Source organism: Panthera pardus, unplaced genomic scaffold (assembly GCF_024362965.1).
Source record: "Panthera pardus isolate Hobbes unplaced genomic scaffold, ASM2436296v1 HiC_scaffold_27, whole genome shotgun sequence".
NCBI classification, from domain to species: Eukaryota; Metazoa; Chordata; class Mammalia; order Carnivora; family Felidae; genus Panthera; species Panthera pardus.
This window is the reverse complement of record NW_026526843.1, coordinates 39641704-39666703: the sequence shown is the minus strand read 5'-3', so window position 1 is coordinate 39666703 and position 25000 is coordinate 39641704. Positions and strand designations below refer to the sequence as shown.

Genomic DNA, 25000 nt, shown 5'->3' with positions numbered 1-25000 from the left:
GAGTAGGCTTTTCCCCTGGAAATATGATTGAGCTCTGTAGACCCCCAGCAGGCTTCTGAATGCCTGGCCTCAGGGAAGCCTGCCACTGAGCAAGCAGAAGCTTGATGCCTCAGTAACCTGGTTCTGTTACATAAGGCACTATGGGAGATATGAGTCAGGGCCCTCAGGCTGGCCTAGGCCCAACTTAGTCTGGGAGTGAGGCTATGCGAGGTGAGGGAGGGTGGTCGAGGGGTGGTGTGTACATGTGGAGGAAGCCAGCAAGGAGCCATTGGAACCACTTCTCTTCTTATCACTTCTCACCCCCTTCTTCCTCAGGGATAGCAGGCATGGCCAATCAATGGCCTAGACAGCTCTGACAGAAATCCTGGCCAGACCCCTAAGCTGTGAGCAGCTGCTCTACATCTCCCCTGAAGAGAAGACAAGAGGAAGTGGGTTGAATACCCAAGCCTATTTTGTGACTAAATTCTTCCTTCGAGAAAGGATGAGGAAGGTCTCTGTGGGGCTTTGTCCACAGGCAGGGCCCTGATTTTAAGCTGGGCCTATCTGAGGAAAGCGGCTCCCAGGAGAGGAAGGCTGATAGCGTAGCCTGGGGCATCACTGATCAAGCCTGCTTCCAGCTCTTGTTTCTCCTTGGGCTAGTGTCTGCACCATGGGAAGCTTCCCATTCGGTCTCCTGTACTGGCTGGCTAGGATCTCACACCTGTTCCCGAAAGGGCAATAGTTACTTTAAGGCAGGGATCTCCAGCTAGAAGGTACAAGTGAATTCGACTTGCCCACTGATAAGATTCCCTGCTGCCTGGATTAGCATTTGGAAAAGTCTGCTTTCTACTCTCACAGACCCCTGTCTTATGCCCACTCTGATTCCTTAGCCCAGATGAATTTCGGCACGGTCGATAGGGGCCTCCATAAGTCCCTGCCAAGACTCCTCATCAAACCTTTTTTTGAGGCTAAGATCTAGCCTTCTGGACTTCATGGGGCTTCCATTAGCCCACAGGGTTATATGGAGGGCCTGCTCTGCCAAAAGCTGTGGTCTTGCAGCAAAGGCCTAATCCTTGTCCCATTATTGCAGGCACTGGGATGGCACAGCATGTCCCGGGCTGTTACTGTGGCTTCATCTAAAAGGGAAATTTTGTCTTTTTGACCCCTGTGGTCATGGAATGCCTTCCCTTGAGTGCACTGAGCACACAGAGTGCCCCACCAAATGTGCCCAAACTTTAGTCCCACTTGGCATGTTGGCTTCTCTGGAGCTCAAGAGTCTATTTTGCATGACACCGAACAATTTATTATGTAAACTCAACCACCCATGACAAATTTTGGCTTTGTAGTTATCTTGAGGGATGCCTTAAATAAGAGGAGAAAGTTCAGGTAGGAGCAGCATCGTGATGAGCAAACACAGTGCAACGGCCACCGCCAGGTGCAGACAAGGCTGGCCTCACTCCTCTCACCCGGCCCCACAAGGTCGGGGGCAAGTACTGGCCAGACACATCCATCTCCATTTATCCAGACTCCCCGGCCTTCAGGACCTGTTATGGAAAGGAGCCAACACTCTACCTGGAATCGAGAGCTTGTTAGTTTATCTGGATGTGCAAATATAAGCAGGAGTATTAACCTTCTCTTCAGGCAGGGAGGGAAAATAAGGTCACCCTGGAAGAGTTATTTTCTGAGGGGTGGGCTCACTCACATGGGTCCATTCCTGGCAAACTGGAGGCGTAGGTGAAATTTGTGCTCTGTTCTTACTATTTGTCTTTATGAGCACAAACCTTCCACCTTCACCTCTTCAGCTCTCATGCTACCCAGAGCCCTGGGCTGCAGCAAACCTTCTGTGGATTCCAGCCTTGTCTCCTTACCTCTCTTCTCCAAACTTGGCTTTCCCATGCTTCATTCCCATAGAGCCTTCCTTCCAGTCAGTTGCCTCCCTCAAAGAAGGTCTGGTAAATAAATCCACACAAAGAAGTCAATGATAATTAATGATGTCACATGTGACTCTTCTAAAAGGTATGGTAGACCCTGGACATTTATGAAAGGGACTCACTAATTCATGAGCATCCCAAGACCATATCATTTTCCCTATAAAGCTTCTATGTCCATCACTTCATTAAACTTTTTTTAAAGAATTTTTTTTTATTTTTGTTAATATGGAAGAAATGTTAACAGTAAAACTGGTGAACCTAGGGTACATGTACTGAATTACTGGAGGCTTTTTTCATTTTATTTTCTTGCTAAATACACTTAAATTAAGCTTTACTGAGGGATAATAAAGTACAAGGGTTACTTTGAAGTGATTCTCTAACCCATTTTGTTTGCTAATGTATGTGGAAGTAGCTTAGTCGGCCCTGGTGCTATAATATAATACTATAGACTGGGTGGCCTCAACCATAGGCAGTGATTTCTCATAGTTAAAAGTTGGAGGTCCAAATTCAAGATACTAGCCAGCTGGATCCTGGTGAGAGCTCTCTTCTGCTGATAGCCACTTTTTCACTGTGTCTTCATCTAGTCAAGAGAGAACTGTGGAGTCTCTTCCTTTCCTTAGAAGGACCTTGATGCCATTGGGAGAGCCCCACTCTCATGAAGCCACTTTTAGCTAAACCTATCTCGCAGAGGCCACATCTCTAACCACTGTCACATTGGGAGTTAAATTTGGGAGGACACAATACAGGCCATAGCAGTCAGGTCTCAAATCGTTAGTCTTCTGTAATTCATTTTGTGCTTATAGGCTTGAATACAGAAAAAAGAAAAAACTTGAACTTTTCCATACTCCTTTCTTTAGAAACGATAAGAAGCTGCTGAAGCCTTGCCCACTCTTCTCTTTCTTTTTTTTCTTTTTTTTTTTCTGGATGTCCATTTGGTGACAGGATTTGGACATGAGTACGTATCGGCCAGAGGACCCATCAAGGTGGGAAATGGCTGTGTTTTTCTTTTTCTTTTTTACTTTTCTTTTTTTATTTCTTTAATTTAATTTTTTATTTTTTTTAAATTTACATCCAAATTAGTTAGCATATAGTGTAACAATGATTTCAGGAGTAGATTCCTTAGTGCCCCTTACCCATTTATCCCATACCCCCTCCCACAACCCCTTCCGTAACCCTCAGTTTGTTCTCCATATTTATGAGTCTCTTCTGTTTTGTCCCCCTCCCTGTTTTTATATTATTTTTGTTTCCCTTCCTTTATGTTCATCTGTTTTGTCTCTTAAAGTCCTCATATGAATGAAGTCATATGATTTTTGTCTTTCTCTGACTGACTAATTTCACTTAGCATAATACCCTCCAGTTCCATCCACATAGTTGCAAATGGCAAGATTTCATTCTTTTTGATTGCCGAGAAATACTCCATTGTGTGTGTATATATATATATATATATACACACACAATATACAATATATATGTATATATGATATATATTTGTGTGTGTATATATATATATATATATATATATATATATATATATATATATAAGATATATCCACATCTTCTTTATCCATTCATCCATCTATGGACATTTGGGCTCTTTCCATACTTTGGCTATTGTTGATAGTGCGCTATAAACATGGGGGTGCATGTGTCCCTTTGAAACAGCACACCTGTATCCCTTGGATAAATGCCTAGTAGTGCAATTGCTGGGTCACAGAGTAGTTCTATTTTTAGTTTTTTGAGCAACTTCCATACTGTTTTCCAGAGTGGCTGCACCAGGTTGCATTCCCAACTTCATTAAACTTTTTAGCTTTCTTTTCATGGTGTTCACTAGCAGCTGACTCAGGAAGGGGGTGTTGTCCTCAAAGAAACAGATGTTTCCTCATTTCATAGAATCACTACATTTGTCTGGACTCTGAGGAGAGGACCTGGGCAATCCCACTTCTATGTGTCTAGACCCCAAAGAATTGAAAAAAGGGACTCAAAAAGATACCCATAGGGGCACCTGGATGGGTCAGTCGGTTAAGCTTCTGACTCTTCATTTCGGCTCAGGTCATGATCTCACTGTCATGAGATCCAGTCCCGTGTCAGGCTCTGTGCTGGGCGTGGAACTTGCTTAAGATTCTCTCTCTCCCTCTCTCTCTCTGCCCCTCCCCCATGTGTGTGTACTCTCTCTCTCTCTAAAAAAAAAAGAAAAAAAAAAGAAAAAAAAAGATACCTGCCTACCCATGTTACTAGCAGCATATTTCACCATAGCCAACAGGTGGAGACAATCCAAATGTCTGTGGACAGATGAATGGTTAAACGAAATGTAGTTTACCCACACAATGGAATATTATTCAGTCATTAAGAAGGAATGAAGTACTGTTACATGCCACCACATGGGTGAACCTTGAAAACATTATGCTAAGTGAAAGAAGCTGGACACAAAAAGCCACATGTTGTATGAGTCCACTTATGTAAAATATCTAGAGCAGGCAAATTCATAGAGACAGAAAGTAGAATAGAAGTGACCAGGGGCTGACGGGAGGAGAGAATGGGGAGTTATTGTTTAATAGGTATGGAGTTTCTGTTTGGGATGATCACAAAATTCAGGAAATGGATAGCAGTGATGGTTGCACAACATTGTGAATGCCTTTAATGCCACTGAATTGTATACTTAAAAATGGTTCTAATGTCACTGAATTGTATACTTAAAATGCTTAAAATGGCAAATGTTATGTTACATACATCTTACTGTAATATATGTATATACTACTTATATACTTTATATGCATACATAAAATACACACACATCATATATACATATGACATACGCATGTCATATACATATACCGGCGAAAGCCTCTTAGCACATGGAATTCACATCTGTGCTTCAAGAAAAAGACAATTACTTACATGTTGAGATTTTCATGAGGCATCCAAACCATAAATGTTAAGTTTGCAAATGCATTTGCATTTTTAACAGGGAATGTTCCTTAATCCAATAGTGCCTATTCTTTGTCAGACCACTAGGCACTCAGGAAATAGTTATTTTACTTTATTTTTTTTAACGTTTATTTATTTTTGAGACAGAGAGAGAAGTAGCATGAATGGGGGAGGGTCAGAGAGAGGGAGACACAGAATCGGAAATAGGCTCCAGGCTCCCAGCTGTCAGCACAGAGCCCGACACGGGGCTCGAACTCATGGACCGCGAGATCATGACCTGAGCCGAAGTCGGCCGCTTAACCGACTGAGCCACCCAGGCGCCCCAAGAAATAGTTATTTTAAATAACCTTGGGCTAGGGAAGGACTTTCGAAGCTTGATACCAAAGGCAAAAAATCACAAAGGCAAAGAATGACAGGCTTAACCACAGGGAAACCCAAAACCTCTCCATAGCAAAAACAAAAAAACAAAACAAAACAAAACAAAAAAAACAAAAAAACCAAAAAAAACAAAAAAAACAAAAAACCCACCAAAACCAAAAAACCTCCATCCTCAAAATCAAATGGCAAATTAGTTGACAAAGGTTGCAATCTCTAATTCAGGGTTTCTCACGGTGTGGTTCTGCATACCACTGGTGCCACGGGAGAGGGGTTCGGTTTTAGATGGTACACAGTCATAGAACTGAATTTTAGAGTATGAATTTGGACATGACAGCAGACAGGCAGGGGAGTCATTTTGCCCCTCAAATCACACCATGTAAGTGGCTACGCCCTCAGAAGTCAAATCCAGGAATATACACTTATGAAATCATTAGTACTAAGACCTACTTAGAGAAGCACAAATAATTTTTATGCAAATTTTTCTTGGAAACCTGCTCTCTGAATCTCCATCTTTCCCCTTACTGCTATATATCAACTCAATAGGGAAAGTGAAATAAATTAGCACACACAAAGCCATTCAACATTTTTGCTCTTTATTACTTTCTAAGCATCTGAGTGTGGGAACTAGTTGTTGCCAGCTAGAAGCTTAAAGGTAGACTCCTAGGACTTTTAGATCTGGAAGCAAACTCAGATTCAGAGTGTCTCAGACCACAATGGGCAAGTGTGCTTGGGGACCAAAGGCAGAACAGTCGATTAAGAAGTTTTGAATAAATTCTTAGAAATAAAATTTGAGGTTATAACAACAGCAATAATAGACTATGGCAAAAGCTCTCACACCAGCTTGCCACACCTTACCAATCAGTTAAGGCCCCTCGAATTTCAACTTTGCAAGGTTTTTTTCATAGGCTACATTTATTTTATTTTGTTTTATTTACAATTTTTTAATGTTTATTTATTTTTGAGAGAGAGACACACACACAGAGTGTGAGCAGGGGAGGGGCAAAGAGAGAGGGAGACACAGAATCCTAAGCAGGTTCAGGCTCCAAACTGTCAGCACAGAGCCCAACTCAGGACTTGAACTCATGAACTGTGAGATCATGACCTGAGCCGAAGTCAGATGCTCAACTTACTGAGCCACCCAGGCGCCCCTATTTACATTTTTTTTTTACTTACATTTTTTTTAAAGTAGGCTCCACGCCCCAACAACGTAAGGCTTGAACTCATGACCCTGAGATCAAGAGTCACCTCTACGGATTGAGCCAGCCAGGCATCCCTCATAGGCTATATTTAAATTGGAAATTTTAGCTGCTTATCCAGTATGTTCTATCTGCCTCCTTAGTTTTCCAGTCTTAGAAGTATATTCAAATGGTAAGGCAGAGTCCCTTAATAAAAGGGTGACCGACCATCCCAATTTCCCTGGGACTATCCCAGTTTGAGCGTTGAAAGTCTTGTTTCCTCACATTGGAGGGTTTGTCACCCTACCTAGTAAGGACATTTTAACCACTTGATTAGTTTCTGGGCTAATATTTACCTCTGCTTAACAATTCTTTCTTTGCAGACAATTCTTTAGTGTCTGATTGATCTTAGGTGGAGTTTTGGCTTTGCTCTTTGTTGTGAGGCATCAGGCAAGTTTCTTAATTTTCCCAAGCCTCAATTTCCTTTATTAAAAATCAAAAAGGGTGATAACAGTACCCATTTCATTGGGTTGGTATAAGTATCAAATGAGATTAGTATATATTGTTGTAAATGCTCCATCAATGTTAGCTATTAATCTATTATAATTGTTAGTTACCTAACACAAGATTGAAGGGATGGTATTTAAAACACATCTTCCCTCACTCAATATTTTTTTCAAGTTTATTTATTTATCTTGAGAGAGACAGCACGAGTCAGGGAGGGGCAGAGAGAGAGGGAGACAGAGAATCCCAAGCAGGCTCTGCTCTGCCAGTACAGAGCCTGACCCGGCGCTCAAACTCATGAACCATGAGATCATGACCTGAGCTGAAATTCAGTCAGATACTTAACCAACTGAGCCATCCCGGCACCCCCCCCCCCAATATTTTAGAGGCAACTTCACATACCAACAAGCTGCATGCCTGTTACCACTCATTCGTAGGTATATACACAGCACGGTCCACTGGAACTACCAGGCTATGAGAGTTAATGCATGTGGCTCAAATAACAACAGAAATCCCACTTAAATATTAGTAAGTATTTTTCCAAAGACTAGGTTAAAATTGTAAAATCTTTACATAAGACCACACCAATAATTAAGCAGTCATTTGACAAAAAAACAACAGCAACATAACAACACAATGGTTATGAGCACTGGCTATATAACAGGAAGCCAAGGGAAAAACAAGTGAGTGTAAAACGAATCCCTGCCCTCATATTGCTTACACCCTTGTGTTCCAAGGATACCAAGAGCTAAGCCCAGGAGCCAGGGACAGATCAAAGCAGACAAACCAGATAGAAATGAAGAATGTGCCCTGCCCTACCTCCCTAGAATATAGGGGCCCTTGCAGTAGGAGAGTAGGCTGCAGAAGAGGCAGGAGAGTCTCTCTCCCAGGAGAAGAGGCAGGCTTGAAAGTAGACAAATTAAAAGAAAAAAGACACCCAAGCAGGAATTTGAAATATCAAATAATTAAATGGAATAGAAGTAAAAATGATGGCACTTGAAACATCAAATCATTAAATGGAACAGAAGTAAAAAGTATGGCTGAGTTTTGAAGACAGAAACCCTGGAATAAATGAAGTAAGAAAAGACAAAATTTTCACTTTGGAGAAGGCTGGCCAGCTCAGATACAGGAGAAGTCCCACGACCGACAGTAATGGTCTCCTACTCTGCTAAGGAGCATGTCATTCTGGGCAAAAGCTAAACCAAACTCAGAATCTCCAATTTCTGAGGTCCCAGGAAAGGTCAAGGAAGATGAGATAATGCTTTGTCCTGCTGGAACTATAGGGCTATTACCATAGGACCAGGTCACTCCCCAGCCTCACCGAAGCCAGAGGGCTTGCTGGTTTGCTACTCAGCTGTTTGGGACACTGAGTTGCTCTGATTCCAGGAGGCAGGGTACTCAGGTACACCTTCTTAACAATTTGCCCTGCTCCCTCCACCCATACCCCCAACCCATAGTATTTCCAGGCTTTGCCAAGAACCAAGAGTCAACAGACAGGTGTCAATGGAGTAGGTGACAAAGGAGGTTTTTCCATTCAAGAAACCCAGATAACCAGAAAGCATCCCAAGGTATGGCACAAGCCAACATTTTGATCTCAGGCTCTCAGCCTCATACCTCATGCACATAGGTCTGACCTCTTAGGCCCTGAACCTAGGAACAAGAGCTGAGGAAGCTTTCCCTCTTATACTTCAGCAATGCCATTTTGGGGCAGTTTCTCTCCCAGTTGAAATAGTACAAATGCTACAGGCCCTCTTTCCAGGTGTTTCTGCCACCCCTCCCCCACCACCAATTTCCTACAGAGCAGAGGGCTTTAGCTCGCAGGGATGCAGAGTCTGTCTGTGGTGTGAATACACTTGTAGTAATCTTTGGCCAGAAATGGAAGATTCCCTCGAAACCTGTTCCACATGTGGCCTGGTTTCTTCAAGACAATGAGATAAATTGATGCATAATGTGAAACAATAAATAAGAAAGTGAATTGAAGGCATGGAAAATGCCTGAGAAATACAACTTGTTATGATAATGCTTAGCGAAGTCAGCAGCCCTGCTTGTCCCCTCCTGGAATTTCTGGGCCGAAGAGGCAAACCTGGTCCTTAGCATCAAGTGAGGGCAGTTCCTACCAATCTTAATTGCTTATAAAATTTCCTATGTGTGCTTCATTGAAAAGCCGCCCAATGATTCAAATATTCTGTGGATGCTCAAAATTGCTTATTACCTGGCCTCAACATACCACCTGCCCATGACCTGGAATCTCAGAACTACAAGGAACCTTAAGAGGCCAGAGTGATCAGGGAACTTGCCCAGGTTCACACACTGAAGTAGAGCCACAATTTGTACCATAACCCAGGTCTATCTCAGCGGGGTTCTCTTTCTCTTAATATAACCTTTGTTGTTGAGAGAATAAGATCCACCCCTATACACACGCACTAACACACACACACACACACACACACACACACACACACACACTAGTGTCCCATCCCAATGGTTCTAAGAACACCAGGCCTAAGGCTGGGTTTCCTGCTTCCCCTGACTCAAAATTGCCTCAGTTGTCTCCCCGCTAAAGACTGACTCTTACCAGAGTGTCTCAGACTGGATGGAGGGCAGAAGCCACGTTATATCTTCCTATTATGTTTCTCCCCTCTCCCTCTTTCCTTGCCCTTCAGCAGGATTTCTAGAAAGTATGACCCACACTCCTACACAGGCCTGGGAAGATATGGGTTCATCCACCCACCGGTCCTAGGATGCTCTCTGGGGCTGCTTTTGCCCATCATTGGAAATTGAAGTCTGTAATCCATGGAGGAGGTGGGGGTACCCCCATCCAGAGTCTCAAAAAATTCTCACACATCTCTAATTTTTCTTATTCTCCACCCTCTCCCCACACCAGCAGAGGGCTTAATTTGTCTTGACATTTTGCTTACCCTCGCGGTCAGCCAGGGCCACTTGGTAATTTAAAAGCCCTTGCAATTTCAATCTGAGTTTGCATATTTTGAGAAGGGTAGAACTCAGATCCCAAGAGCATTCTGCGACAGAATCTCCAAAGTGGCAGTGGAAATGTATGCATTTGAGGATGGGTGCTGCCAGCTACCCCCAACCTATCTGGGGCTCTGTCCACCTTCTGGACTCCAGCATTTCCCTGGGAAAGTCTCCTGCGCGCACCTTTCAAGATCGGGCTCCCACCTGCAGGGCCTTCCCTCAGCCCCACGGGACTCCAGGTAGCATCAGCAACGAGTCTTATCGCCCCGCCCCTTGTGAACTTCCCGGTAGCGCCTTCTGTCAGAGGTGAGGGTCCGGCAGAGGCTGGCGCTGGCCCGGCCCGCGTGCCCATCTGTATGCCCAGTCACCCACCTGTGGAAGAAGAGCAGGATGGACAGCATGGTCTGGTCGATGTTGCGGTTGCAGATGCCCTCGTTGATCAGGTAGCAGGGGTCCCGCAGCACGGGCTCTAGCGAATCCTGCCGCATTATGCTGTTGAGCTTGTCGGTGTTGAGGTTCTCGAAGATCAGCTTCTCCTGCAGCTGCCGAAAGTTGTTCACGGTAGGGCTGCCCGGGTTGTTGTTCTCTCCGCTGCTGTCGCTCTGGAGCCCGCTCCTGTGGGCCAGGTCCAGGCAGCAGTTACAGCAGTCGAGACCGACAGGTGAGCGGCAGTCGGTCTTGGACTGGGCCATCTTCTCAGACTCAGGGGCCGCTTGGCCTGCGAGGTCAGGGTCGGCTGGCAGGTGCGCGCCCGCCGGGCTGGCCTGAGGGGACTCCAGGGTGTATGGAAAACACGAGCTGCGAGAAGAGTTGGAAATTAGCACCTAAAGCCAGCCACCCTCGGCTCGGCCACCTCCTGGCTGTGCTGCTCCGGGTGCGAAAAGAAACAGCTGGACAAACAGCTCTGAGCGGATCCTTGGGCTCACTTCCTCCTCTTCCTCCTCCTCCTCCTCCTCCTCCTCCTCCTCCTTCTCCTCCCCTCCCCCTCTGCCCTCCCCCTAGGTGCCACCCGCGGCCTTAGCACAGTCCCAAGTTTCCCAAGTGTGAGCGGGGCTCGGCGGACCTGTGGCAGCAGGAAGGGCGGGCGGCAGGGCAGAGGGAGAGCTGGGGCGCGCCCTCGCTCCCTCCCTCCTTCGCTCCCTCCCTCCCCGGCTCGCTGGCTCTCCCGCTCACGGGCTCCCCTGGGCTGTGCCGGCTGAGCGGTGGCAGGAGCCGAGAGCGAGTGACCCAGTGAGCCGGTGAGCCTCATGCCCAGGAGTCAGCACGGGGCTGTGATAGCATGTAAATTACCCCGCGGGGCGGGGGTTTGGGGGGCGGTGGAAAACGCTCGGCCGCCGCGGCCGGCTGGCTTCTGCCCCCAATCCCCCGCCCCCCCCCCCCCCCGCACCCTAGGGCCCTCGCACCCTCGCACCCACACGGCCGCCCGCACCCTCGCCCGCGCTGCCGGGAGCCGGGTCCGGCTCTCCCCACCCCGTCCGCGCGCCCGGTGCCTGGGCTCGAGCTCTCTCGCCGCTCAGGGCGCATCCTCCGTTAATAAATCTACTAGCGATCTCTGGTCTCGAGAGCTCCGCGGGAGGGCAGACGTTCCGCGTCCCACCGAGGACGGGTCCCCCTGCAGGAGAGACGCCGCCGCTCCCCGCGAGCCTGCCTCGTGGCCGCCTTCAACCGCCGCCCCCCACAAGCCTGTTTCTGGCGGGGGTGGGTGGGGGCTGCAAAGAGAGCGATTGCCCCCACAGAGTCCGAAGTGCCAGGCACGCTCTACCGAGTGCCCAGTGAAAGCCTTGAACGAAACTCACAGAAGCGCGCTCAAACTCGCCTCGGTTTCTGTCCCCTTCTTCTCACTTCTCTTCCCCTCTTTCCCCCACTGGCTCTCTCCTCTTTTCCCTGAACCCCATTTGAGGCGATCTCTGCCCGGGCTTCCGGGAATACCCGGCTCCCCGGCAGGCTTCCCGCTGCCTTGCCCCCTCACCCTCTCTGGGCTCGCGTCTCAATTTGCCTTTCCGTCTCTCAGCGCTTTTTCTCCACTCTCTTCACTTTCTCTCATTTTTTTTCTTTTCCGTTTTTCTTTCTTTACCCATTTCCGCCCCCTCTTCCTTCTCTTTCTTGCCCCCTTTCTTTCCTTATTTTTCTCCGTTTCTGCATTTCCTCATTCCCCCCCTCTTCTCCCCCATTCCTTTTTTTCTCCTCATTTTTTCTTCCCCCTTCATTTCCCCCGTTGTGTTTTCTCCGCGCGTCCTTCGCCTCGGCACCCCCCCCTTTCTCCTCCGTTCTGTTCTTTTCTCCTCACTTCAGTATCTTCCCCTACTTTTCCAAGCTTACTCCCCGCACCCTTTTTTGATCTCCACCTGCCACTTTAGTTCGTCTCTGCCCTCATCCTTTCAAGAGCTGCGGTGAGGGAACGCTCACCGGCACTGGGGCCGTGTCGAATGAAACTGCGGGCTGTGGCATTCTCAGTTCTGAGAAGAATGTGATTCTGGGGCCACGGAAAGGTTAAAGGTCAAATCCGTGGAGAGCAAGGCAGGCTGGTTCCTTGGGTCATACCCCAGGCTTGCGGGATGTAGGGATGTGATGGGTGGGCAAGTGGTAGACTTTCAGGGTGTCTCAGGATTGGAGAATTGGAATACGTCGAATGTGGAGGATTCCCTAATTATTGGCTCCCGAAAAAAATTCAAAATATTCATGATCAGTTTTCACACAGAACTCCAATGGATTTCAGTTTCAGTCAGCACTTCCCACCCCCCTTCCGCTCGCTTTTTTTCACAAGCCCGCGGCCCTGGCCATACAGCAGTATATACCGCCATCTTGTGTTTAAGACGTGGAACAACATTCGGTGCCTCGCGGTCAGAGTTCAATCTTTAGGAGCCGGCAGGGATGCCTCCTAGTGGAATCCACAGGGCATTACTTCTGAGAACAGGAGGGAAAACTAGGCGGAGCCTTTACACTAAAAGCCCGCCCCTCCACCCCCCATGACCTAGCTGTACCCGCGGACGCCAGTCTGGGCCAGAGCCACCCTGTCTCTGGTGGAGCTTCGCTTGCCTCAGTCCCTGTAGACCGGGCTTCCATACACTTGAAATTCTCTCTAGGTGCTACAAGCATCAGCCCTGTGATTAGCAGCAAAGGGAGGCCAAATAACTCCTGTTCCCAATGCCCTCTGGGTCTTTTTTTTTAATTAATTTTTTAAAAGTTTGTTTATCCTGAGAGAGAAACAGCGCGAGTGGGGGAGGGGCAGAGAGAGCGGGAGGGAGAGGGAGAATCCCAAGCAGGGTCCAGTCTGTGGGCCCAGAGCCCCAGGTAGGACTCAAACTCTCGTGAGAAATCGTGAGATCGTGACCTGGCCGAAAACCAACAGTGTGAGACTCAGCCTACTGAGCGTCCTGGGCGCCCCGGCCCTATAGGTCTTATATGGGGCCCCACATCTTTAGGAAATGGAGGGAGGGAAGTACTCTCTGCTGTAGGGGCCAGAAAACCAGAAATGACCTGTATCCATAGCTCCCGACAAGGTCCCAAGATCAGAGATGAAAGAGGCATTTGGAGGTCAGTGAGCAGACCTGCAGAACTGAGAGCATGGTCCCTATGCTCTCACAGACTGCTGAGGATTCAGTTTGGGAAAGGCAATCCTTTAGATGCAATAGTTTCCCTTTTTCTTCTTCTTCCTGGTCTTTTTTTTTTTTTAATGTACTTGGGTAAAAGCCAGAGGAGGTAGTAGAATATGAAATTTCATATGGTTGTGCAGACTTATAGCCTACTGAATTGTTTTTTAATTACAGTGGTTATGATTTTCCCTCTTGTTTATAATTATTTTATAGTAAACATTATAACAAACTGTATTAGCTACATAAATGTTTACTTAAGTTGTGTTTTGAGAACTGCTGGGGCCTTTTGCTTCTATACATGCCTGAGTCCTCTTATCTTTGTGCATAACCTTGGGACAAGGCCCTGGTGGAAGTATTTCCTTCTTGGCATTTGGCACCATTAAACCCAAGATTTTGTCCCCTTGACATTTCCCTTGTTGTACTCCTTGCTCTCATCAGTGTTGTTAATAATTCAGTGCAGCTTTGCATACTATATCCAGGCTGATCAGGAGCAAATAAAACCTAGGTATAGAAAAATCTAGATAGTTCAGTGATAGAGTTCAGAAAGCTGCTGTGTGTCTGCATACAAGTCCAGCTTGTATTGATATATAGTATACCTCCATAGGGAAGGCTGCCTGGGCAGGGCCCCCTTGGCTTCTCTCTGTGAAGCCTTGCTTTGCCTACATATATTGTGTTGGGTGGAGACGCTACAAGCAGCAAAATGCTCTTGCATAAGCCCAGTGAGCAGAAGGGGGCCCCACTTCAAGACAGAGCTGGTGGCTCTCCGGGTGGAGCAGAAAGCGAGTATAAGGGGCATCTCCTTCTCAGATGGGGTCATTCAAGGGTCACTTATTCTGCACTTGCCCTGTGCCAAGTATGGTGTTAGTGGAGATTCAGAGGTAAATGAGACACAGCTCAGGCCCTCAAAGAAGGTATGGTCTAGCCAACAAACCAGATACATCAAGAGACAAAAACAGTACAAATGAGCGGTGATGAGGGAGGCCTGGTGTGTGGTGGGAGCAGGTGCTGTGGAGTGTGGAGAAGATGTCAGCTCTGGAAGGAAGAAGGGCAATCTAGGTGGAGAGAGTAGAGAACAGAGACCTGGTGGTGAGGACAAAGTGTATGCTGGGGCCCGGGTGGGGGGGATTACAAAGCAGGTCGGTGTTATGGGAGAACAAGATGAGAGATGGAATAGTGTGAGTCGAGGCTGGAAAAGGATGAGGGACCAGGTCTTAGAGGGGCTTGTGTGAAACATGAAGGGGATCTCGACACACAAGGCTGCTGTGCATTTGGAAACTGTTAAGAAAAAGGATAGGGGCTCCTGGGTGACTCAGTCGGTTGAGCATCCAGCTCTCAATTTCAGCTCGTCATGATCCCAGAGGTTGTGGGGTCAAGCCCCAAGTTGGGCTCCGTGCTGAGCAGATTCTCTGTCTCTCTCCCTCCCTCCCTCTGCCCCTCCCCACTCCTCTCATGCTCTCTCTCTAAAATAAAATAAAATAAAATAAAATAAAATAAAATAAAATAAAATAAAGAAAAAGGATAGATACCATTTATTAAGTCCCTGCTATGTGCCAAGCACTTTACATATATTATCGCATATAATCCTCACAACAACCCTGTGAAATAGGTATTGTAGTTCCAGTGATGAAATGGGTTTAGGGAAGTTAAAGAAGCTCTCAGGTTACATAAGTAGTAAGTTAGGCATTTGAATTTGAACACAGAGCTTTCAGACCTGGAAGCTTGTGCCTTTAACAATTAGGTGACTTTTTGTAAAGTTTATTTATTCATTTTGATCGAGAGAGAGAAAGAGTGGGGGAGGGACAGAGAGAGAGAGAGAGAGAGAGAGAGAGAATCCCAAGCAGGCTCCGTGCTGTCAGCGCAGAGCCTGATGCAGACTGGGCTCGAACTCACAAACCTGAGCTGAGCTGAAATCCATAGTTGGACACTTAACCGACTGAGCCACCCAGGCACCCCAACAATTAGGTGACTTTTTAATGATGGGTTTATCAAACATTTATAAAGCATAACGGCTGTTTAAAGAAGATCACATACTCAAAATAAAAAGGTGCAATCAACGATTTACTAATATATTAAAAGATTTTTATTTGTAAGGAAATTGGCAAATCTGGTATAATAATTAATACTAGAATATCTGAGTTTTGGATCACCTACCATGTGTCAGGCACCGTTCTAAGTGCTTGACATGGCATCATCCAGTTTAATTTATCACCACAATCCTGCGAATTAGCTCCTACCATCACCCTCACTTAAGAGATGGGAAAACTGAGGCACAGAGAGATTATCTGGCCTATCTAAAGAATAGGTAGCTGCCCTCTAAGCCCTTACAATCCAGCTATGTTCAAGTAAGGCACACAAACAGTGATCTTCAGGCAATCCCTTTTCCCTACCATTGAAATTCAATTTTGTTAACATTTCTTAACTGGGGAAAGCAGATTATACTTCCGGAAACTTTTCTCAATTGTCCATCACAGATTTATAGATTGTTATAGCCTGGCAAGGATTTAAAATCTGGATCAGGGGATCTTATTTGTGCCAAGGACCCCTTTGAAAGTATAGTGAAGTTTAGAACAATGTTTTCAGATACATAAAATCAAATATGTAGAATTACAAAGGAAATCAACTATATTGTTATGCTGTTATCAAAAGATTAAAAATAGAAGGTTGTGATATAGGTATATAAGTGCTTGTTATTAATGTAGTAAATGACAAGATCTAGAAGCAGCTATGATAACTTCAAAGTAATGATGAGTGTAAAAGTATTTAAAGACACCTGTAATAACAGTAATGTGACAAAATACTGATTTCCACCAGTGATGAAGTCACGGGTACTGCTAATCCTACTGTGATCTGTTCTTTCTATTTGTAATGGAAGGAAATCTAAATTTCAGTTAGAGGTTGGGGAAAATAAAGACATTTTTCCACTGAAATTTATTTATCCTCTGAATTTTTAAGAATCTTTGTTCTAGACCAACCATTTATAATATTAAAATAATAGTTAACATGAATGAGCCTTTACTACATGCAAGCTACTGTTCTGGATCTTTACAACAATTTTTCATTTATCCCTCATAGTAAGCTTATGAGGTAGCCTTGTTTTATGGCTCTGAAAGAGATGGAATTAATTTTCCAAGGTTACACAGCTGGCAAGTGGAAGAGAATGACAAATGTATTTTCTCACAGTTCTGGAGGCTAGAAGTCTGAGATCAAGGTGTTGTAAGGGTTGGTTTTCACTGAGGCCTCTCTCCTTGCCTTCTACATGGCCATCTTCTCCCTGTGTCTTCGCATGGTCTTTCCTCTGTATACGTCTGTGTCCACATTTCCTTGTCTTATAAGGACATCTGTCATATTGGATTAGGATTCACCTTAATGACCTCATTAACCCTTTTAACTTAATTACCTTTTTAAAGACCCCCATCTCCAAATACAGTCACATTCTGAGGTACTGGGGGTTAGGATTTCAACATACTGGATTGAGGGGGGGAGGTGAACAATATAGCCCATTACAGACCCCAGCCACAAAGATTCAGATTCAGTAGGTTTGGGGTAGGGAACAGAGATTTATCATTTTAATAGGTCCCTAGGTGATTCTTATAGGCAGGCAGGTTTGGGAACTATTATGTTCCCAACTACAAACTTTCTTAGCACAGTGCTTGGTCATGGTTGGTGCTCAATAAATATTTGTTGTTTGACCAAGAAGAAATAGAATATGGAGATGAGCACGTGGGGGACATTTTCAAGAGTCCTTAAGGATCATCAGGTAGAAGTTAAATAGTTAGGTCTCAAATAGACACCTCTGCAGATAGGGAGCTGGACCCGATGAATTCAATGTCCCATCCTTCTTCCTTTTAGTTTTTTTATACGCAAAAAGAAGAAGGTGCAAATTTATAAGCAAGTGTTAAGAGAACATGAACTAAGAACTGATTTGAAAGGGATAGCATTAATAAGGAAACAAAAATAAGATCCTATATATGTAGGATATTTGTGTCTGTGATTGTGTATTTACTTCTATGTGGAGCTTTGCCTGTGGATATTGGATGTGTGTGGGCGATGTTGGAATATGGAGATATACGAGCAAAGAGGATTTGTATAGAGGGGTGTGTGAATGGGCACTTGTGTCAGGTGTCTTGATCTCATTTGAGGGCCATTTTACATAGAGCTCAAGAAATGGTTACCATTTTAATAATTAAATTTTTTTAACAGTTTTATTTATTGTTGAGAGAAAGAGAGACAGACAGTGAGTGGGGGAGGGGCAGAGAGAGAGGGAGACACAGAATCCGAAGCAGGCTCAAGCCCCGCTTGAACCCACGAACCTCAAGATCATGACCTGAGCCAAAATCGGATGCTTAACTGACTGAACCACTCAGGTGCCCCTTAATAATTTTTTAAAAATAGTAGTAGTTGTTGTAGTAATATAAGGCTGTGGTACTCAAAGAATCTGTAGTTTTTTTAGATATTCTTTAAACACTGGTTTGTTTTACTATAGTTTGGTTTTCTATCCCTCTATTACAACTGGGATTTGCTTTACTCAGATTTGACATATTTTTCTCTTGGTGAAATTAAAATATATCCCCCCTATAGAAGAATTTTAGATGGAGTACTGACAGTGGTTACTTCTAACGAAGGGGTGGGGTTAGGGAGGGTGAAAGGAGTAAAGGCAAGGGACTTTCTAGTTTTATGTGCCAAAAAATTAGTATGTTTTACTATATAAATTAAATAATTTTATTACTAAAGTAACACAAGATTATTTTTTGTAATTTAAAATCTTTTTTTAAAGTTTATTCATTTTGAGAGAGAGAGAGAGAGAGAGTGAGAGAGAGAGAGAGAGAAAGCATGCACAAGCAGGGGAGGGGCAGAGAGAAAGGGAGAGAGAGAGAGAGAGAGAGAGAGAGAGAGAGAATCCCAAGCAGGCTCCCCACTGTCAGCACAGCCCTGATGCGGGGCTCAAACTCACAAACCATGAGATCATGACCTGAGCCAAAATCAAGAGTTGACATCAGTGCCTGGTTAAGCATCTGACTTTGGCTCAGGTCATGATCTCACGGTTCATGAGCTGGAATCTGCATCAGGCTCTCTGCTTGAACGCAGAGCTCACTTCTGGATCCTCTGTCTCCCTCTCTCTCTGCTCCTCCCCTGCTTGTGCTCGCTCTCTCTCTCTTTCTCTCTCTCTCTCTCTCAAAAATAGATAAATAAAAAGAGTCAGACACTTAACCAACTGAGCCACCCAGGTGCCCCAATACAAGGTTATTTTAGAAAACAGCTGGTGTGGGATGGTGTGAAGAAGCCTCCAAATTCACTCACAATTCTGCCAGCCAAGAGCAACTTTTATCTTACTTAGCCTCCCTCTTTACAGAACTGTGTCATGGAGGTCATATGTTATCACATCCTAATATCCACAGCGCATTGTCTTCTGGAGCTCAAGGTCTCGTGAGAGAAAGAGAAGAGAGAGAGAGAGAGAGAGAGAGAGAGAGAGAGAGAGAGAGAGAGGAAGAGTGGCTTCCCAGAAGAGGTGATGTCTGGATTGAGCCTTAAAGATGACTTGCGAAGGCTGAGCCCATTTTCTAGTGCCTAGTAAGCATTTGCATAATGCGATGGTGGATATAAAACACTTAGTGGCTAGCACATAGTAAGAGCTAGACCTTATTATTACCTGACCCTTTCAAACAGATTTGAATGGCAACTTGTGTTCGCTATGAGGAGTAATTGAGATAATGCATGTAAAGTACTAAAGATAGTGCCTGGCATCTAATATGTACACGGTACATGGCAGCAGTTTATAGCATTGTTTGTTGGTAGTGGTTTTATTATTTTGGGATTCTACTGGATTGAGATGGAATCTTCTGTCTCTGATCTTCTGTTGTTTGACTCTGGAGTTTGTCCTGTTACATTATTTTCTTTATTTTTTGATTTAAAAATTTAAAAATATTTTGTTTTTGAGAGAGAGACAGACAGAGCTCGAGTGGAGGAGGGGCAGAGGGAGAGCAAGACACAGAATCTGAAGCAGGCTCCAGGCTCTGAGCTGTCAGCACAGAGCCCGACGTGGGGCCTGAACCCAGGAACCACTGTGGGATCATAACCTGAGCTGAAATTGGATGCTTAACCGACTGAGCCACCCAGGTGCCCCTGTTCTGTTACATTAAGATATGATGTCTCCAAGTATGCTTATGTTCGGAGCTCTTTTCCTCACAACAACCACTGGCTAACCACCATTGCCACTATCACCAGCCACGTGGTGTGCTCCTGTTGTAATCTCCAAAAGCATACAGAACCTATTGGAGCTTGATGGTAGAAGTGGAGCAGACCCCTGGTTTGCCTTAGAAAATATTTTTTGTATACTAAAGAGATGGTTTCTGGGTTTCTGATTAGTACAGCTCCTGTATTGCTGAAGACAGCTGGTAGAAGTGAATCAAAAGCTTTCCCCATCTTTTGGGGCACTTTCATTATTCTGGACCAGAGGGTAGAGCGTACATAGGCTGCAAGTGTGCTCCTCAGTCCAACCACATCTCCCCACAAAAGCCAAGAGCAACTCCTTCCTCACCAGCAGCTGGTGGTCACTTTTTCCCAGGGTCCCTAGTTAGTGCAACTCTTAGGGTTTTTGCAGAGCTTTGCGGGTATTCTAATGGGAATTTGTAATGTTTATTTATTTATTTTGAGACGGAGAGAGGGAGAGAGAGAGAGAGAGAGAACAAGTGAAGGAGGAGCAGAGAGAGAAGGAGAGAGCGAGAATCCCAAGCAGGCTGTGCTCCACCAGTGCAGAGACTGATGCGGGGCTTGAACCTACAAACGATGAGATCATGACCTGAGCTGAAACCAAGAGTCAGACTCTTAACGAACTGAGCCACACAGTTGCCCCTCTAATGGGCATTTGTAAATGGTGGGTATCAGAGATTGCTAGAGATTGCCACCCTATTAACCCAGAGTGCCCTGAATATAATCAATCTTCTTACTAAAGACTTCAGTAAGAAGGCACAGAAGACCTTTGTTTTTTCCATGGTCCTTTGTGAACTAGCTTTCCACACCTCCATCCTGATGATCCTGTTTTCGGGAGTCATCTCCTTTCACCCAATACAGGAGTCCTCTGCCTTTTTGTAAGGAAAAACTGTGCTGAACTTTCCTGAAGCTTTGATCTCCTCTGGCAAGAGGGAGGTTAAGGGTAGAAGGAAGCTGAATGAACCTAGGGGCTGTCCGTCAGGGTGTGGGAGTGAGGAGGGTTGTGGGGTAGGGACACTGTTTTCTGTCTTCCCCTCTGAGCTGCTAACCCAGGCACATTACAGAGAGCAGGGAAGGAGGAAGGTGACTACCTTGAAGAGGTAACTTGTACGGCTTCCACGTTGCTTGTAGATCCCAAGCTACTGATTAGGGACCCCTGACCTAATATAGCAGAAAAATGGTTTGTGTTGTTGTTGCTGCTGGTTTTTAATATCCTTCCCAATGTGTATGTCCCTTCCTGTATTAGCTTTCTGAATCTTGATACTGTGCACTCAGATTGATCTCTTAGCCCTACTTTCCACTCCTTGGGCCATTTTCATTTACGTTTCAGCCACCTCTGGAATTCTGGACCTGGTTTATCTAGTCCTTTGTCACCACTCCATATGTGGACATAAAGGCAGCCTCCAACTCATACATAGGCTAAGATCTCAAAGTTCATTCTGAAGTCGGTTGTTTGGAAGGAGACATGCATTTTTCTATAGAAGAAAAAAAGAAAAAATGTTATAAATATTAGTTACAGTTTCAGACCAGCCCACTATATATATATATATATACATTAGCCCACTATATATATTAGAAGTGTGTATAATATATATATTATAGTGTGTGTATAATATATTATAGTGTGTGTATAGAAGTGTGTATAGTATAATATAATATAATATTATATATATATATATATATATATATATATATATATATATATATACACATTAGCCCACTATATATATTAGAAGTGTGGGCCTGGGGTGCCTGGGTTGTTCAGTCGGTTAAGTGTCCGACTTTGGCTCAGGTCACGATCTCACAGTTCATGGGTTCGAGCCCCACATCAGGCTCTGTGCTGACAGCACAGAGCCTGGAGCCTGCTTCAGATCCTCTGTCTCCCTCTCTCTTTCCCCCTCCCCCGCTCACACTCTGTCTGTCTGTCTGCCTCTCTCTCAAAAGTAAATTAAAAAAATTAAAATTAAAAAAAAATGTGGGCCATTTTCAAGGAAAAGTTAGAAAATCTTGGTCATCCAGCTAAAACAGGAAGATAATCCAAGGGAATAAGAAATGCTTTAGCCTTATTGCTGGCTGGAGCTGGAGCCAAGGAAGTTGAATTGGATGAGGTAGATGAAGCTTTCATGGAGGCTCTCTATGGGACTTTTGACGACTTTGCAAGGTTGCAGAGGGTCACAACACTAGTTCTTTATTATTTCTAATTTCACTTCAAAACTGATGGCTTTCAGGGTGCCTGGATGAGTCAGTCTTGGTTTTGGCTCAGGTCTCACAGTTCATGAGTTCAAGCCCCACATGGTGGCACAGAGCCTGCTTGGGATTCTCTCTCTCTCTCTCTCTCTCTCTGTCCTTCCCTCACTTGTGTGCTCTCTCTCTCAAAATAAATAAATAAACATTTTTAAAAAACTGATGGCTTTCAGGTGTGGCTGGCTGGCTCAGTTGGGGGAGCACTCAACTCTTGATCTCACGATCCTGAGTTCGAGCCCCATGTTGGAGGTGGAGCCTATTAAAAAAAACAAAACTGATGGCTTTCAGTAATCATAACCACCAAATACTGGGCTCCTACTGTGTGACAATTCACATACCTGCTCCTCATTTGATCCTCACAGTAGCACTCTAAGGTAAGTACTATAATGACCTTTATTTTACAGACCAGGAGACTGGGTTTCAGAAAGGTCAGTGAGCTTGACGAAGGTTATTAGGTACAATTGAAAAGAAAGCCAGTGGTTTCCCATTCCCCAACCCCATGCTTTTACGGTGTGTACCCAGCCACCCTTTTCTTTCCCTTGTCAGGAGGTACGTTATGAGCATTACTCCTAAGTTTATCAGCCATGATTAGAGTTGTTTGTTAGCTCATAAAGGAAACGAAGAACGAAGAAGTCAAGAGAGGTGAAGGGAGGGAGGAAAGGATGGAGGAAGGGAAAGGTTTTAGCTAGGGAGAAGCTCAATGAAGAACCCCAGATACAGAAGTGCTTCTCAAACTGTACTGTGCATATAAATCACCTGATGCCAGCAGTGCAGATTATTCTTCAGCAGGTCTGGGGAGGGGCCTGAGATTCCTGCTTTCCTAACAGGCTCCGGGGTGCCCCTGCTCCTGTTGGTCCAGGGCAACACTTTGAATAGCAAGGCTGTATAGTGTAAATGATAAACAAAAAAAATCAGACATCATTAACATCCCTTTCTTAATTTTTTTTCAGTGTTTATTTATTTTTGAGGGGGGTGGAGAGAGAGAGAGAGAGAGAGAGAGAGAGAGAGAGAGAGAGAGAGAATCTGAAGCAGGCTCCAGGCTCTGAGCTGTCAGCACGGAGCTGGACATGGGGCTCGAACTCACAAAACATGAGAGCATGACCTGAGCCGAAGTCCGTCACTTCACTGACTGAGCCAGCCAGGTGCCCCATTACCCCGTTCTTAATTTAATCAGGATCAGCTTGTACACTGAACAGTCACTTTATTATTCTCTTTTCTCCTGTAGGCTGTCCCAGGCCACTGTCTCTGCTTCGGGTCTGCCTGTCTGTTTCAGCTTATGCCCACCTGCTCTTTTAAATCCAGGTGTTAAAGACATATAAGCATCTTCTGCCACTCTGAGCTCTAAGCAGCCTTAATCAGGCATTAGTTTCTCTTGGCACTGGCTAGATCTCTGGCCATGGGGTTCCAGGTCTCAACAGCTGCTCCCAGCTATCTTTCTACCACTAGGAACAGGCTTTATAAAGGTAAAGCGTGTAACACTACTGTTCCAGCTCTTTCTAATTTCCTTTCTCAGAGCTGCTGCCTTCATCTGCAGCCAGAAACAACCTGGCTTATTTCTTTGGCAGAGTTGAAATAATACCAAGCATTAGTCTAAGGCAGCCATTGGAAAGGCTCTTCACAGAGTCTTCCCGCCAATTCCAAAAGGCCAGTAAAATTTTTTTCCTGGAAGTTTATTTGCCTTACCTTGCCACTGTCTCTCTTCCCTCCCCCCAGGATTTTGATCGTGATCCTTTTGAGCCATTCTTCAAATTTTTCTTCTATTTTTAGAGTCTCTGACTCATTCTTCCCCCATAGCAAAAGTCAGGGAGGGCCTTCTGTTCTAGCCAAGCTCTCCTTTTTAAAGTTGGAAATAGTCTTTCACAGTGTCTACAAATCAATTTGATGATTGGTGGTGCACAATGACTGGATTGCTTTTCCATCTTCTCTCTCTCTGTGTCCTTTCTAATTCCCTTTGTAGGTGGTGTTTGTCCAGCCTCCACTTGAGTACACTAGATAAGTTCACATTTCATGATTGGATAAATGAAAAGCTGTACTGAAAAGGACTTGCAATCTTTCCTTTGTAACTTCTATCCATTAATCTTACTTTTACCATATGGAACAGAAAGAATCCTTCAAATGTTTCATGACGGCTGTCATATTTTCTTTTAACCATCTCTTAGCCCAGTTCCTAATCAGTCCTCAGTAGTTTCTTGACCCTTATCTAGATACACTTTAAAATAAGGCACCTAGAAATGGATATACCGCTCCATACTCATTGGTGCTGAGTACATTTGAACCGTTCCTTCCTGTGACCTTCTAATACAATTTTACGATTATGTTGGCTTAAAAAAAAGTCATCTTGGGGCACCTGGGTGGCTCAGTGCATTAAGCGTCTGACTTCAGCTCAGGTCATGACCTTGCAATTCATGAGTTGGAGCCCCACATCAGGCTCTGTGCTGACAGTTTGGAGCCTGGAGCCTGCTTCAGATTCTGTGTCTCCTCTCTCTCTGCCACTTCCTGCACTCGCACTCTGCCTCTCTCTCTCTCAAAAATAAATAAACATTTAAAAAAAAAGTCATCTCTTCACATATATTGAGCATCTACCTTGGGTCAGATACAGTACCTAACATCTACTAAGCAACCTCTCCAAAGGTTCAGTGGTAGAGGGTCTCTGTTCTCTCTTACCCCATCGGGCCAGGAGACGGCATATAGCTAACCTCTTCCAATACTTCTTCCTGTTGTCTACCACCCTCCAGGTCTCTCACTTATTGACGACCTCAGCACCTCACTTATCATCTCCCCAACTCTGGTTACCATCCTGAGTGACTTTAATGACTCATCTAAAGCTTCATCCTTTCTTCCTTTTTGTTTTTTAAAGTTTACTTATTTAAGCAATCTCTACACCCAATGTGGGGCTCGAACCCACAATCCCAAGATCAAGAGCTGCATGCTCTACGGACTGAGCCAGCCAGGTGCCCTCAAGCTTCATCCTTTCAATCATTTTCACCTCCAATCCACTTCACCAACCAATTCCCATGATCTACTTTATTTTCAGCAGAGGACCTCACCACTTATTTCATTATGCAAATCAAAGCCATCAGATGCTCACTTT

General features: G+C 44.9%; 1 protein-coding gene across 1 annotated transcript in view; it reads right to left on the bottom strand.

Annotated features, from left to right (window-relative positions):
• TSC22D3 (TSC22 domain family member 3) overlaps positions 1-11093 on the bottom strand; it is a 62014-nt gene extending 50921 nt beyond the window's left edge. Inside the window, exons 1-2 of the mRNA XM_019435664.2 lie at positions 10929-11093; positions 10238-10663 (exon numbers count right to left, since the gene is read on the bottom strand). Of these exons, the coding sequence (XP_019291209.1) occupies positions 10238-10557 (320 nt within the window). The 5' untranslated portion in view covers positions 10558-10663; positions 10929-11093. The remainder of the gene's footprint in view (positions 1-10237; positions 10664-10928) is intronic.
• Positions 11094-25000: the final 13907 nt, after the last annotated feature.